Genomic DNA, 14897 nt, shown 5'->3' with positions numbered 1-14897 from the left:
ATAGGCTAACAGCCCTAGAGCTTTTTTAAACTTATCCACTCATGCCCCAGTTTTCCCAGTTATCCGTGCCAACGAACTAGAATAGCTTTCCCTGTGCCTTAGGGCATCTACAGGTGTACAAAAAAGGGGTCATCTCTGAAACACATACCTGTCCCTCCAGCATGTTTTGTTTGTCACAGATGAGGTTTAGATCCTAGATTGGGTAATTCTAGTACTGCTTGTTTCGCAAATGTATAGCGGATACTTCAGGGTCAAATGGCCTTCTAGTTTAGCCATAGATTGCCCCTCAGTAGTTTGTAGGAGACTGAGTACTGGGACAGGGCTTTGAGGTGGTCCACAATGGACATGTTATTTACATTCTGTATTCTTTTAGTGAGGAACCTCTGTTGCTGCTTGTGTGGGTGTGCAAGGAACTTATGTGCTGAAAAGAATGTCCATTTGTTGTTTGGTTTATTAGTTTTTAATGCATGTGCTTTCACATACATATTTGGTATTGTTTCAGGATTTTGAGTCTCTGTCTTTTATAGTCTACAAGAGTTTAGTGGTTTAGATTCAATTATTTAAGGTTCAGTATAGTGGTAGGAACCCTTTCATAATTTGCATTCTACATGTCTTGTAACCAAAAGTAATATGCTGCCCATTTCTACGGGTCTGTTTTATCACAACCATTCTTTTCTGCTGCATATTCTTTGTTGATGATTTGCACATTTTAGTGAAATTATTTTTTTTACCAGAGCTCTTAACATGACTTATCCAGCTTAGAGCATTTATTATTATTATATTTGCAGCAGACCTCATGCAAACCTTACCAGAGACACATTTCCCAACTTCCTTTATCTCATTTTTTCATAGGTTCATAGGTTCATACTAGGCTATCTGCCCTAGGGCATTTATAAGCCTAGCCAGAGTGTGTTTGGCTTTCGCCACCCATTTTAAATGAGTTTTGCTATGCCCTTTTTCGAGGTTAGTATACTGTGCCTCTGTCTAAGTGACACAGAAGTGATACCCGGGGTAAACCTACTGTCGCCCATCCACTCATCAAGATTCCTCTTGAAGAGAGTCAATGAGGGACTCTGCCTAACCTGGACTGGGATTTTATTCCAGAGTGAAGGGAGCCTCTGGGTTATGAATCTGTCCCTCCAGCATGTCCTATTTATTTCAGTGCTGAGGTTCAAGTCTCTCGAGCATGTAGCTCGATGGGATTTGGATTTTCTGAGGTGCAGCATGTCCATTAATTCCGGGTTGGACATGGCTTTATACGTCAGGCACAGATCGCCTCTGAGCAGGCGGTATGCCACTGAGTAGAGCTGGAGTTTCTTTAACCGGGCAGCATATGTCATCTGTTTGAGCCCTTTGATCCTCTTGGTGAGGTACTTTTGGGGTCTTTCCAGTTGCTGCAGGTGTCTGGTAAGGTACATCCCAAAAGGGGCATTGTACTCAATTATGGGCCTGATGAGGGATGAGTAAAGAGGCACGATGACCTCCCCTGATCTAGATGTGAATCCCTTCATGATTAGGTGGGCTATATAAAATGTTTTTCTAACCACTTTGGCCACGTGGTTGTCAAATGAGAGATTGCTATCAACTTGGGTCCCCAGGTCCCTAATTACTTCTTCCGTACTTAATGGATTACCACCTATGTGGTAATATGTGGGCACTTTGTTTTTGCCAAGGGGGATGACTATACACTTTTTGGAGTTTAGCTTGAGGCCATGGCTCTGGCACCAGTTGTCTGTTTCTATGAGGCCCTTTTGTAGGATGCTTGTGTCGGCTGGAGAGTCTATTATGGCACCCAGTTTGCAGTCATCTGCGAACTTGGTCAGCCACAGTCCTTCCGTGTTAGCCTGTACCTCCGAGAAATATATACCGAACAAGAGAGGTCCCAGGACTGAGCCTTGTGGGACGCCACTTGTAACTGGTTTGGAGTCTGACATGGCTCCAGCAATTCTAACCATGTGGGTTCTGTCCTTGAGCCAGTTTGCAACCCATCTAGTGACATAGGGGTTTATATTTAAGCTGGTGAGCTTATCTATAATGCCCGAGTGGGGTATTGTATCGAGGGCTTTTGCGAGGTCCAGGTAGGCTGTGTGGACCACCTTCCCCTCGTCAATGGCCTTGGTGACTGTTTCAAAGAAATCGACCAGGTTTAAGAGGCAGGATCTGCCCTTAACAAAGTCGAACTGGGTAGGATCCAGTGTCTGTAGGTCCCCAATATCTTTATTTATGAGGTCCATGATGATCCTTTCCATAGCTTTGCAGCCCAAGCTAGTCAAGCTTATGGGGCGATAGTTTCCAGGATCCGTTTTGGCACCACCTTTGTGGAGAGGGACCACTGTTGCTGTACGCCACTCTTTGGGTACATATCCATTAGTAAGGCTGAGATTGAACAGTAGTTTTATGTTTGGGTTTAGTTCTTCTTTGAGTTCATGTAGGACGCAGCCCGGGACACCGTCTGGTCCCATTGATGCTGTGTTTTTTGCTTTGGAGAGGGCGGCTCTTACCTGAGCATCTGAGATGTCAGGGGGGCAGCACTCTGCTGGGATAGATATTTGCCCTTTTGGTGGGGAGGGGGGGTGTTTGCGCTGAACCTGTCAGTTAGGATGTTGGCAATGTCTGTGGGTTCGGTGTATTTTTGTCATTTTGGACTAATTCTGAGCATATCTGGGAATTCCCACCCAGGTTCCTAACATAACTAAAGAAAGCCTTGTGATTATCCTTAGTGTCCTGTGCAATTTTTCTCTCGAAGCTGGCCTTAGACGATTTTATGAGTGCCCGTAGTTTTTTGCTAATACTGATCAGAGATGCCTTCCCTTTTTGGGATTTTGCTTTATCATGTAGTAGCTTCCTCCTTCTATTGTATAGTTTGTTTATGGCTGGGGTCCACCAGACAGGACGCCTAACTTTGGAGGATTGGGTCTTGGTTTTATTTGGGATTGCATGATCCATACATTCCTGAAGGTGTTCATAGAATGCGTTTATAAAGGATTCTGCGGTCTGGGACATATTTTCCACAGGCCCAGGGGCTTTGAAGGATTCCACCTTGGTTTTGAGGAGTGTGAAATTTGCTTTAGAGAAGTTTTTCACTGTGGTTTTCTGGGCAGAGGCTGGGGTCGGGATGTAAATATCTAGTGAGATTAGTTTATGGTCTGATCTTACCAGTGAGGGATACACTTCTGGTCTGGAGCATAGAGTCCCCATGTTGGTGATGATCAGGTCCTGTATGTTTTCCCCTCTTGTAGGAGTGGCAACAAGTTGTTCCATAGCATTTGAGTTTATAAATTCTAGGAACCTTTGGGCTAGGGTGTTGGAGCTAGAGTAATGCTCCCAGTCTATGTTAGGGTAGTTGAAGTCGCCCAATATAATGGTGTTTGGAGAGACCTTCATATTTTCCAGTGTTCTCAGGAAGGCCGAGTGGGGTTCCTGGGTTTGGGAGGGTGGTCTGTAGCAGGCTATAAACTGGAAGGCAGTTTTACCCACTGTTAGTTGCACATGGATAGTCTCTGATGCTTCGTGCTGTGTCACCAACCTGGAGGTGTGGGTATCTTTGACGAATATTGATACTCCCCCTCCTTTTGTGGTTCGGTCCAAGTTTTGGGGCCGAAAAACATGGTATGAGGTGTAACCTGGTAGTGCTGGGGTGCTCTCGGGAGCCTTGAACCAGGTTTCTGTTACTGCACAGATATCGATGTTCTCCATGCTAAGGAGAGTTTCAGTCGTGCATCTTGAGGTTTAGACTTCTGGCGTTGAGTAACATTACTCTTAGTTTCTTATCCCTTGTGATACCTATGGAGGTGGGTTTGTCTTTTGAGCCTTGCCTAAAAAAGGCACTATGGGGGTGGCAAGAGCCTTTGCCAATATCCGAAAGCCCAGGGGTGACAGGTGCAAGCCGTCCCTAGCGAAGCATCGTGGCTTGTTGAGCATGTCATCCCAGGCAGACAGGCATTGGATCCCCTTTGAATGACACCAATACTTAAGCCAATTGTTGAAATTGATCATCTTGTCTTCATATTGTGCCATCATTCTTGGTGAGGGTAAGATGCTACTCAAGGTCAGGGTCATACCGGCCTGGGCTACATGCTCAGAGAGCTCCTCTGTCTCTTTTCATGTAGTCCAGGGAGGTACGTCTCTGGTCATTCACACCAGCATGGACAATGACTGAGTCATATTTGTACTTGCCTTGGAGTGACCTGAGTGCTTGTGTTATGTGGCGTATCCAAGCGCCCGACAGGCAGCTCACCGTGACCTTCTCCTTGTTCAGCCTGGTGAGTGGGACGTCAGTGTGCCTGACGATAGTCACCTATTACAAGTGTATCAGGTGCGTTGTTTAGCCTTAAGGGCTGTGACTGTTCGGCACACTGGCTTTGTGAGCTATGTGTTGCACGTGTTTTGTTTTGGGGTAGCGGTTGCTTTGGTGTCTGCTTTGGAGGTCTCTGCTGCTTAGGCAGATTTTTATTTAGAGCCTCTGAGTATGTTTTTGTGTGTTTATGTGTTTGGTTTGCTGTCGTGGTAGGTCTATGTGAGACTGGAATTGTAGTGAGTGTGGTTTCCTTCTCCTCCTGACTGGTTACGCCAGTACTGAGTTGAGAGAGCTTAGCCTCCAGTTTGGCTATATGGTTGCATCTCTCACATGTGTTGGAATTTGTTGGGAGGAGGAGAGGGTTGTCTGTGTACATGAGGCAGTTGTAACATTGCCTCAAGATTCCCAGATTCACCAGCTGGACCAGAGAGGAGATTGACAACTGACCTTTGGACATGCTAGAATAGTATTGGGAATTCCTTTATAATTGAAAAAAGGGCCAATGGGGAGCAAGGTACTCAAGGGGAGTTTGTGAGGGTGTAGTGCTTTTAATTTTTTAGTGCTGACTTATATAATTTCTTTAGTGAGCAAGTGCCAGGCTTTAGAGTGGGAAGAGGGTGTTTATTATGAGAACTAGATCAGTTCTAAGGGAAAAAGTGAAGAGCAGACTTTGTGGAGCCGAGAATGGTTTAAACCCAAGTAAGCAGCGCTGCCTGATGCTGCGCTATGCGCAAAATCGCGCAAAGATAGATAGGCTGCTCCAAGCTCCCCACTGCCACTGGTGAACAAAGAAGCCTCTCTTTATCCAAGAAAGGAAATGGGCAACACAGGAACTTTCCAAAAGTCCAGAATACAGCAAAGCCTGTATTTGGACTACTCTAGGTCAGGAAAGACGGGAAACAAGGATATATATATATTTTTTGCAACAAACAGCAGGAAAATGCAATAAATATGTAACACAGGCTAGAGCACTTGAGTGTGTAGCCTCAACAGGTAAAAGCAACAAACAGGACAAACTTTAAAAGTGCAGGTGCAAAGACAACTTTAAACAATTTAAAAAAGTTCAAAAAGCAGAAATACTTTCAGTTTAGCTAGATCGGACAGTCGCACAGGTAGTAGCAGGAAAACAAACACTTTTATCAGTTTAGCAGTCGGTCTTTTAGCCTATCTGCTGCTAGCACCACTCTGCAGGACAACAAGGAACTTGGCTGCGTAGTAACAAGCGCAAAAAACGCGCCAAAGTGGGTATTATAAAGGGAGACTTGAAAGAGCTAGAAATTGGCCAAAAACGGCCAATAGACAACCAGATTCTTGTGCTGGGAACACTCTTCCAGGGATAGATAGGCTGCTCCAAGCTCCCCACTGCCACTGGTGAACAAAGAAGCCTCCCTTTATCCAAGAAAGGAGATGGGCAACACAGGAACTTTCCAAAAGTCCAGAATACAGCAAAGCCTGTATTTGGACTACTCTAGGTCAGGAAAGATGGGAAACAAGGATATTTTTCTTTCTTTTTTGCAACAAACAGCAGAAAAATGCAATAAATATGTAACACAGGCTAGAGCACTTGAGTGTGTAGCCTCAACAGGTAAATGCAACAAACAGGACAAACTTTAAATTACAAGCGCAAAAGCACGCTAAAGCTGGCTTTAAAGCAGGGGGTTAGAAAGAGAGAGGAAATGGCCCAAAACGGCCAATAAGCTACAGGTCACTGGGCTGGAACCACTCCTCAAGGGACAGATAGGCTGCTCAGAGCTCCCCACTCTCACTGGTGAACAAAGAAGCTTTCTCCTATCCAAATAAAGATATGGGCAACACAGGAAGTATGACACAGCCCAGAGATCAGCAATACCTGAAGACTGGACTATTCTAGTTCAGTAAAGGCGGGAAACAAGGATTTTTTTTTTTTTTTTTTACAAAGTAGCAGAAATTAGGTACAGAAACACAGTAAATGCTTTAATTCGGCTAGCGCACTTCAGTGTGTAGCCTACCAGTTAAACTAAGCAAAAACAAACTTTAAAAGTGCAAAAAACTCAGAAATACAGGCAGGAATGCAATAAAACAACTTTGCAGAGCTTATTTAGTTAAAGAAACAGAGAAGTCTATATATACAGAAAAGCAGCTAAAACACACAAACACTTCAGATGCAGTGCAACCTAGAGCACTTGAGTTGTAGCAATATTAAGGCAATGAGCTGATGACACTAGACTGGGAGGAGTGTCACAGATCAGATTAACAGTAGGGGCGGGCAACTGCAAAGCCACCAAGTATAAGAGCAAAACACCAACTGGGAGGGAGGGTGGGGACAATAGCCTACAGACAGTAGCACTAGAGAAAGCACAAACAGATAAAGATTTGTAAAGATACAGAATGCTTTTAACTGCAGACAAATCAGTTACTTGTGCAGATTAGTTAATAGCAATAAAATACACTCGAAGACTAAAAAGCAGACAATAAAAGTGCTATATATTAATTGTTAAAAACAATAATCTGTATAAATAATCGAAAAAAAACAGAATACTTATATATCTCAGCTAACAGCTGCGGTCAACAACTTGTCCACTCTGCTCAGTGTCCCTTGCCTTTCATTTCACACGCAGTTATTCACACTTCTAATTTTAACAGCTCGGCTTTATTTTAAGTAACTTAACCTAGTGTTCTCTCTGTTGTGGCTTTATTTAACATTTATTGTGCTTCTGATAACATCCCTCAGTTTGATAAATTCATATTCGGCCAGTAATTCTGCCTTTGCCTGTGAATGATGTAACTCTGGAAGCTCACAGTATTCCTTTAATTCAGTAACATAAAACATCAGTGCTTCTCAGTGGACCTGGATTTCTTGGGATGAAAGTTTGCAAACATATTGATGACTTTTTTTCTTGGTTCACAAAATTTCTGGAATACCTCTTTCATTTCATCACAGTTGTACAGTCCATCTCTCCCTGTCAAAAGTCAAATTTACTAAACCTTTTAGTCTTGTCTTGCACTGTGATATGCAGAAAAATACTAGATTTTTCATTCTCAGTCTTCTGAGCTAATAGAGTAACCATGAAATGGAAATCAAACTTCTACTTTTCTGACAGATTTCCTTGAGGTGAGAGATTCCCTAGAAACTGAGGCTGCACTATGTCACAAAACTAACAGTATGTGGCACCACTACTCAGTGATTTACATTCATAACTGCAATGTTAAGAGACAGACATGATGTGATATGGTACCAGGTGACAGACTTTGCCATTTCAGTTAAGCAGTAATGCTGGAAACCAGACTCTATAGTTAGCTTTAAGGAAAGGACACTAAATGTAAATAAATAGTACAGTCTGTTACACTGGTCAGCTTAATACTACCAGTGCTAGCCTGGGTGTTGTGGCACATTCATATCTAACTGCATTTTACTTCTTGTGCTTTTTTGCTTATTTTGTTCTCTTGTCTTTTTACTGCTTAGTAAGCTGAATTTTCTTGTTTCATTACCTGTGTAACAATGCTGTTCCCCTTCATAGTGAATTAGCTTCTAATGGCCTGACATAGGCTCTTACTCTGGGTACCGGCACATAAAGAAATGCCAAGTCCATTACAAGGTTAAGGTAAACTGATGGTGATGATTCTGCTGAATCCGGAAGAGAGAAGTGGCTGCATTTACTACAGTGCTAGGAAATGCTTTAATTTTGGAATGCTAAGCAGTTGGGGAGCTCTGGGTTTGAGTGTTGGAGTTTTCATATGACCCAAAGCCTACTGTTTACCTTTGTCCTCCCAGGTCATATGTGAAAGGAAGGTTCTGCTCATATATACCCTTTTTGTTGTAAGCTTTCCCATTTTTTCCTTTGCCTTCATGACTACAGGCCTCTTCTGATATCAGCTCCACACAGACCTGCATGAGAAGTCTACATATGTAGATGTATGGTATCCTATAAAAAAAAAAACTTTTCAAAGAACAAATCCATATTGTTTTATAAAAAACCTTCCTCCTACTTGCTTTAAAAATGTAATTATTCTTTTGGGGTTCAGAAACTAATGTTTAGCACAGCTCTAAAGCAGAGTTCAACTTCATCATGTTGAATGAATTACTTTTGTTTGTTTAACAGTTAACCCAGAGTGATATGCATCAGATTGACCCTCCTCTACTGCAGTATCCTGACTGGCGGGGGCACCCATTGTAAGTACTCCAAACATCTTGATAATGTTTCTTTAACATGTGGCAAGTCGAGTTGATTTTAATTTTTGTTTTAGACATGTTCTAGCTTTCAAGGTATTCCTTTGTTACCTTGACTTGAAAATACATATTTAAATAAAGGAATCTAAGCATGGTTTTATGCAGAGTAGCTGATAGAAGAGTGGCCGTTATGTGCTCTGCTAGAAACAGATGGCTTGTATCCATTTTAAAAATATTTCTGTGAGAGGGTTTGCTCCCTCTCCCTTTAATCAATCAGTGATCATTTGTAGTTTATGCAGATATAGAAAAGTTGTAGAACTATTCAATAGCAGAAATTTGTTACAACATAGCAACACATTTTCAAGAGAAGCTGCAGTTCGGAATGCAGATTGTACCAGAAAAAATCAACCTTTTTTAATCAAACTGGTTATATATGAGCATCTGAGATTTGAATATGGATTTTTTTAGAGATGCTTATTATAAAGTGTACTAAAGCATAACTATATAGAAACATTTCTTTATCTAAAATAAATATAGAAAATGTATTATTAAAACCAGATCAGTCATTGCAAATATGAAAAAAATGTTTTAAATTGATTAATTCGTTTAATATTGAGACATATTTATATTGTTAAGCAATTTGTGTTTGTTTCAAGTTTTACTATTTTTTCTTAAAGTAACGGCATTTCAGTAAGTCCTGTTCAGAAGCAAAGGGTATTTGTATCCAGTAGAGGTGAATCCTGTTAATGTCTCCTGTGTAAACCATACTAGGAAGAACGTTTTCTTAAAATGTATTATTGTGCATCTTAAGATGAAGTGCAACCAAAAAAAATAACTCAAGCAGAGTATATGTTGGTCTAAGCAAGGACAGCAGGTGAGTACTCATGACTTAAATGTAATAGTTTTTGTACTTGAAATGCAGCAGAATTTGTACATAGCTTCCTGAACTTGTTCACAGTGTTTCCATGCACATAGATGTACCCAGTCCTGCTTTTACTCAGACAATACCCTTCAGCTTTAGCCCATGAATTTAAATCTCATAGAGATCAAATGTTATTGCTAATCATTCATGTTTTATTTCACCAGCTGTGTGTGCTTCCAGTGTTGATGTGAGAATTGAGTGACCACGAGTGGGAGTTTTCATCCTGCATGCTACTTGGGTTTTATTCATTGACCCCTAATGTTCTGCTGTCTTTGCAGACAGCACCCCCACTTGACCCTGGTCTCCATTGTTGAGTTCAGCCATGGAGTGTGTGCCCAGGCCTATGCATATTCACTCCCATCCCTACTCTGTCTAGCTTTTACAGTGCTGCAGGCAGTAATTGAACCCCATTCCCTTGGGTTGTAGTCATTGCTCATTCCCTCTGTACCATACAGGTAGATTGATCTGAGCTTCCATCTGGTGTCATATAGCCAGTTATGTCCTTGTTTATACCCACTGCAGTATTCAAATTTGCATGATAGAATTTAGATGCGTGAAGGTTAAGCAAACAGCAATTCATTTAGCTCATTTTGTATTCTGTATGTAAAAATTAAACATGTCATGAGCTGACTTGCAGTTATTTGTAACATTCTGCAACACTGCACATTTCTTTGTTATTTTGGTTCTGTATTTGTTATTATGTATTGATACACTACTTTAACACTGGTGACCTTTGGTGTAGAGTCATCATAGTTACAAATGGCAGAGAAGTCTTCCCTCATTTATATGAATGCAGTTTAGCAGTCTTCCTTGGTCATGCAAGACAGGCAAACACAGCTGTTTAGTAACTGCATCCTGGAGAAGTATAATGCTGTATGATAGGAGGCACATTAATGTAGGTGTTGAAGGCAAATAAATAGTCTATGGCCTAAGTAATTTGTCAGTTTTCCTAGTCAGTGGATATGCTACAGACATCAGTGAATCAAGAGAGTATATTTCTGCCCTTTATAAGAACTGCCTAATGCCTTTCCCCTGTATTCTTGAACTGTGTCACTGTTTTAACTCTACACTGTCTTTGTGAAAACTGTTGAATTATTCAGAAGTCTTTCTCTGAAACAAAAATACTTGATTGCATGTTTCCTCAGCCATCTACATTGTAGCTATATCCTCTTTTTCCCATGAACCTTTCTTTTTTATTGAAAACAGTACCAGCTTAAACTCTGTAAATTCTTTTATGGTAATGTTCTTATACCTAGCTGTTATTCATTTTTCAGGAGTATACACATGAATCCCTTATAAGTTTTCCTTAAATCTGTCCATCCATACCCCTTTTTCCCATTTTTGCACATTAGGTCAGGATGTCACTTCAACAGTGATAATCTAGAGCCAGTGTTCACACCACTGGGTGGCTAGCCTAGCCGTGGTGGTGGTTCCACACCAAACACATGCATGCACACACACTTTTGGCCAGTTTAGTGTACTCAATTCATCTACTGCATCTCTGTGGAGTGTGGGACAAAACTGGAAAGCCCATAGAAGCAAAGGAAGGGCATGCAGACTCCACACAGAAGGTACCCCAGACAAAAATTGAACCATAGAACCTCTTGCTGTGAGGCGACAACACTACCCACTGTGCTGCCCTTGCTTTTCCTTAAATTACTTCTGGTGAACTCCATGCACAGTTTTGTGGCCCTTCTGCAAATTTTTGATAATCTTGTCTATGCCATTTTATAAATGTAGTCTTTAGAACTGCACACAGTAGGGTCTTACCACCAGTTCTGCTAGAATTGGATGTTCTGCAGGAGACAGCAGCAATAGGACAAATTACAGTAAAATGCAACGTGGCAAAAAGCCTGCAAAAGGGATATCACAACCCCAGTGATTACATGTGATTGTAGGAGTATAACATTCCTTTGATCAAAGTTTTTATAGGATAATAATTGTCTTGTTTTACAGGAGGAGTTTAGAATATCTATGAAGTGTGTCACAGACTTGATAGCATCACATATGGTTTGACACTAACTGATTTCACCTGACCAGTTACATTATTTGTGCATACCTTTTTCAGATGAAGGAATGTTTTGTCAAACTTTAAATTTTCACATTAACTTGCTAATGATGTTTGTCACATTAAGCTATTAATATTTGTTGCGTTGTGTTTTTTTGCCATAGTGTTGTGTGGATTAAAGGTGTAAACTTGCTTTTGTCGTGCTCCATGCTCAGTAATATGTATCTTAGCGGGCACAATGCTCTGTAACACAGTACTTTTGAACATGCTATGAAGTGGCACTCCATTTCTTCATTGCTAGCCATTTATCCCTACCGCGAGTGCTTTAGCTAATTATCCAGTCGTGCTTCTTGATGGGTGTGTGATCACTGTTAGAGGTACGTTTGTAGTCATTTGGATCACGGGAGTAACTATATTTTCATTCTTTTTTGCCATCTTTCATTTTATTATGGTCTGTGCTGCATCTCTCATTATTGGCATGGTTAAAATAAAAGCCTTACCAGCTTTCTACTTTGGGGGGGGGGGGGGGGTAATGGCTTCTGGTTTTATACTGATGTTGCCTAATCCATTGCATTCCAGTATCCCACCAGACCTCTGTGCTGCTTTTTCATACCACAGGCTTACATTTAGAAAAGGCAAATTACTCGGCTTTGCATTAAAACAGTACTCTGTCATATAACGTATATCAAGCCAAGATGACCAGCACTGTATACAGAAAATATAAATAAGTATATATGTTGGTATACAGTAGGTCTGAAGCCACTTTTCTAGCATAACTGGCCACTTATGCTGTCTGTCTCAAAGCAGTAACATTTTTTTTTTTTTATTTTCTGTATTTGCTGATTGTTTCTGTTTATCTTTAGGCCATCTGCTATGATTACAGTAAGCCTCTTTTTTGGTACTGCTGATTCAATTCTGGTTATGCATTCTGTTCCTGATACATTGCTTCTGAGGTGCATTATTTTGCACTTTATTAAATAAAAAGTTAAGCTGTATGTTTTCGACTGCCATCTTTCAGTGACTCAGAACCACATTTAATACTGTCTGTCCATATCTGTAAACACTTGCATCTTTGTGGCATCACCAAAAACAAATATGTTCCTGCCAAATTTTCTGCAGTGTCACTTATATGGACATTAAAAAGGCATGACCCCAATTTGGACCCCAGTGTTATATCACTGATAATAGTTTGTATGTCCTTCTATTCATATGCTGCAGTATTCGTAACATGAGGGAGTCTGCCGCCGGCTGACTCGTACATCTGGCCAGTATACAAGAGTCTAAAGCTACTGTAGGGTACGTGTGACATCGCACATAGAACGGGTCCTACATCGGTCATTAAATGACATTGGGTATAAAGTGGATGTCTGCACGTACCAATCCTCAGAACTTTTCTGCCACCAGTCAGATCATCTTCTCTGGTCATTGCTCCTCAGAGAAGTTGTAGATTGCAATCAGATAAGTGCCCTGTGGGGTTTTCTTCTTATTGCTTTATTTGCTACTGTTTTTCTTGGTTACATGACAGCTAGGAAGGACAAGTGTCTGTGTGGAATCCATTTCCACATAGGGACTCCCACTACCTTTGTCTCTTTTGCCAAGGCCCTGACCACGACCATGCTTCTTGCTCTATTTGCAAATCTTTTGTCCCCAAGACCCTGCATAGTCATTTAACTTATCTTAATTTGTACCTAGAAAACCAGTGCTTTAAGTGCCTAGTATGCAATATGGAAGATACATTGGGCCCTTCAGGTGAGCTGCTAGCTAAGAAGGTCAAGAAGTCTAGGCATGACTTACCTGCTGCTCCTCTAGTTCTGGATGTCTCTCCCAAGGCCGATGTTGGCCCAGAGACCATTTAGGAGTGTGTAGGCACTCCTTTCGTAGGTACCGGTGTGGAGGCCATGAAGGATCCTACTAGCACATCCTCAGGGGATACACTGGCATACGTTCCAGATGTAGGAGGGGAATCCAGGGTCATTGTAACTGAAGGCCTGAGTGGCATTCCACATGTCATTGTCTGAGGAGATGTTCCTTCTAATATTGTTGAGTGTGGGCCGACGTTGGGCCCCTCCTCATCCTTCCACTGCATGGATTTTCCTCAGAAGAAAAAAATGAAAACTAAATATGCTTCCCCTGCAGCCCATGAACAGCCTGCTGATTGACAGGCTTCTTCCCAATGGCTTTTCAATACCTTTGTGGCCCCGAGACAGTCTTCATATCTCTCCTTTCCTTCCTTGCTCTACTCCACAAAAGAGGATTTCTGTGGGGCTTTTATCAGATGAAGAGGTTCTTCTGGGGATGAGTCTTTGGCTTATTCTGCACAAATTTCATTTTCTTTGGGATATGCTTCCCCAGAAGGGGAATCAAATGGGACAGATTCCCCTGGAGAGGATATTTCATTTGGGGAAACCATTGTTAAAATGAGGGTGTTCTTTAAATGGGATTGTTCTCAGGTGTCAGATATCCAAAAATGGTATTATTACCTTCTGCAGATGGCTTCCTCTTCCGCCATACCCTCTGTTCTGGCAGACTTCTTAGATGCATTCTCTGCAACTTCTAAGTGTCCTGACTTTCAACCTCCTGCTCCTAAAAGGCCAGACAGGCTCTGTAAGGTGCCAGAGGATTCCAAATTCCTGTTTAAATATCCATCTGCAGACCCTGCAATTATTTCATTTTCTGCTGACAAGGCCTCCAAGATGCTGTCCTCCATTTCCCTTTTCCCTTCAGATAAGGAGAGTAAGGTTATGGAGAAGCTGGGAAAGAAAGTTTATATTTCAGCAACTCTGGCATTCAGGGCCCTAAATTACCAGACCCATATAGCTAAATACTGCTTATCCCGTCTCTCGGATGCAGGTAAGTTACTTTCAGACTCTCCTACTAAGGGTAAGTTATCCTCCATTCTGAACTCTTCTGCTCAAGTTGCACGCCACTCCATTAAGTGTAGCTATGATTATGTGGAGGCATCAGCCAGAGTGGCTGCATCTGGGCTGGTTCTCAGGAGATACTCCTGGCTCAGACCTCAGCCTTTACCTGATTACATTAAGGCAAAAATCCTGGACCCCCCCCCCCCCCCGGGCCATTATTTGGTACCTCTGCTGCAGAACTCTTCAAGTCATTACAAGGAAAAGGCAAAGAGCTACAAGATCTTAAGCACATTTTTGTGTCCATGGTTCCAAGATTTCAGAGGAATTACCCGTCTAAGACTCCCTTTATTAGGAAACCCTCCAGACCCCAGTTTTCAAAGGGTAAAACAGATGCCAGAAAGCAGTTTTCATCCACATCTTCCACTTCAACTCCTGCTGCTCAGAAGCAGCCCTTTCAGGCGAAGCCAGGTAGTCCGTGACTACCTGTCCCCTGGCAGCCATGCTCCTCTTTCCCTTTCTGTCTCTCTCTCTCTGTACTTTGAAACAGATCACCCAGTACTCTTGAGTCCTCTCCATTATCTTTCAAGGATACTTCGTGGTGTGGAAAGCATCAGCTTCCTTCAGGGGTATTCCACAACCCACAAAGGAACAGCTGGAACTCA

General features: G+C 41.9%; 1 protein-coding gene across 1 annotated transcript in view; it reads left to right on the top strand.

The window, feature by feature from the left end:
- The window catches only part of LOC122810579 (1-aminocyclopropane-1-carboxylate synthase-like protein 1), a 790733-nt gene that overhangs the window by 111028 nt on the left and 664808 nt on the right, over positions 1-14897 (top strand). Inside the window, exon 5 of the mRNA XM_044082158.1 lies at positions 8377-8447. Coding sequence (XP_043938093.1) covers positions 8377-8447 — 71 coding nt within the window. The remainder of the gene's footprint in view (positions 1-8376; positions 8448-14897) is intronic.

The sequence above is a fragment of the Protopterus annectens genome, chromosome 9.part0, assembly GCF_019279795.1.
Source record: "Protopterus annectens isolate FY-2018-M chromosome 9.part0, PAN1.0, whole genome shotgun sequence".
Taxonomy (NCBI): Eukaryota; Metazoa; Chordata; order Ceratodontiformes; family Protopteridae; genus Protopterus; species Protopterus annectens.
Note: the sequence above shows the minus strand (reverse complement) of the source record. Positions and strands in the feature narration are given on the sequence as shown.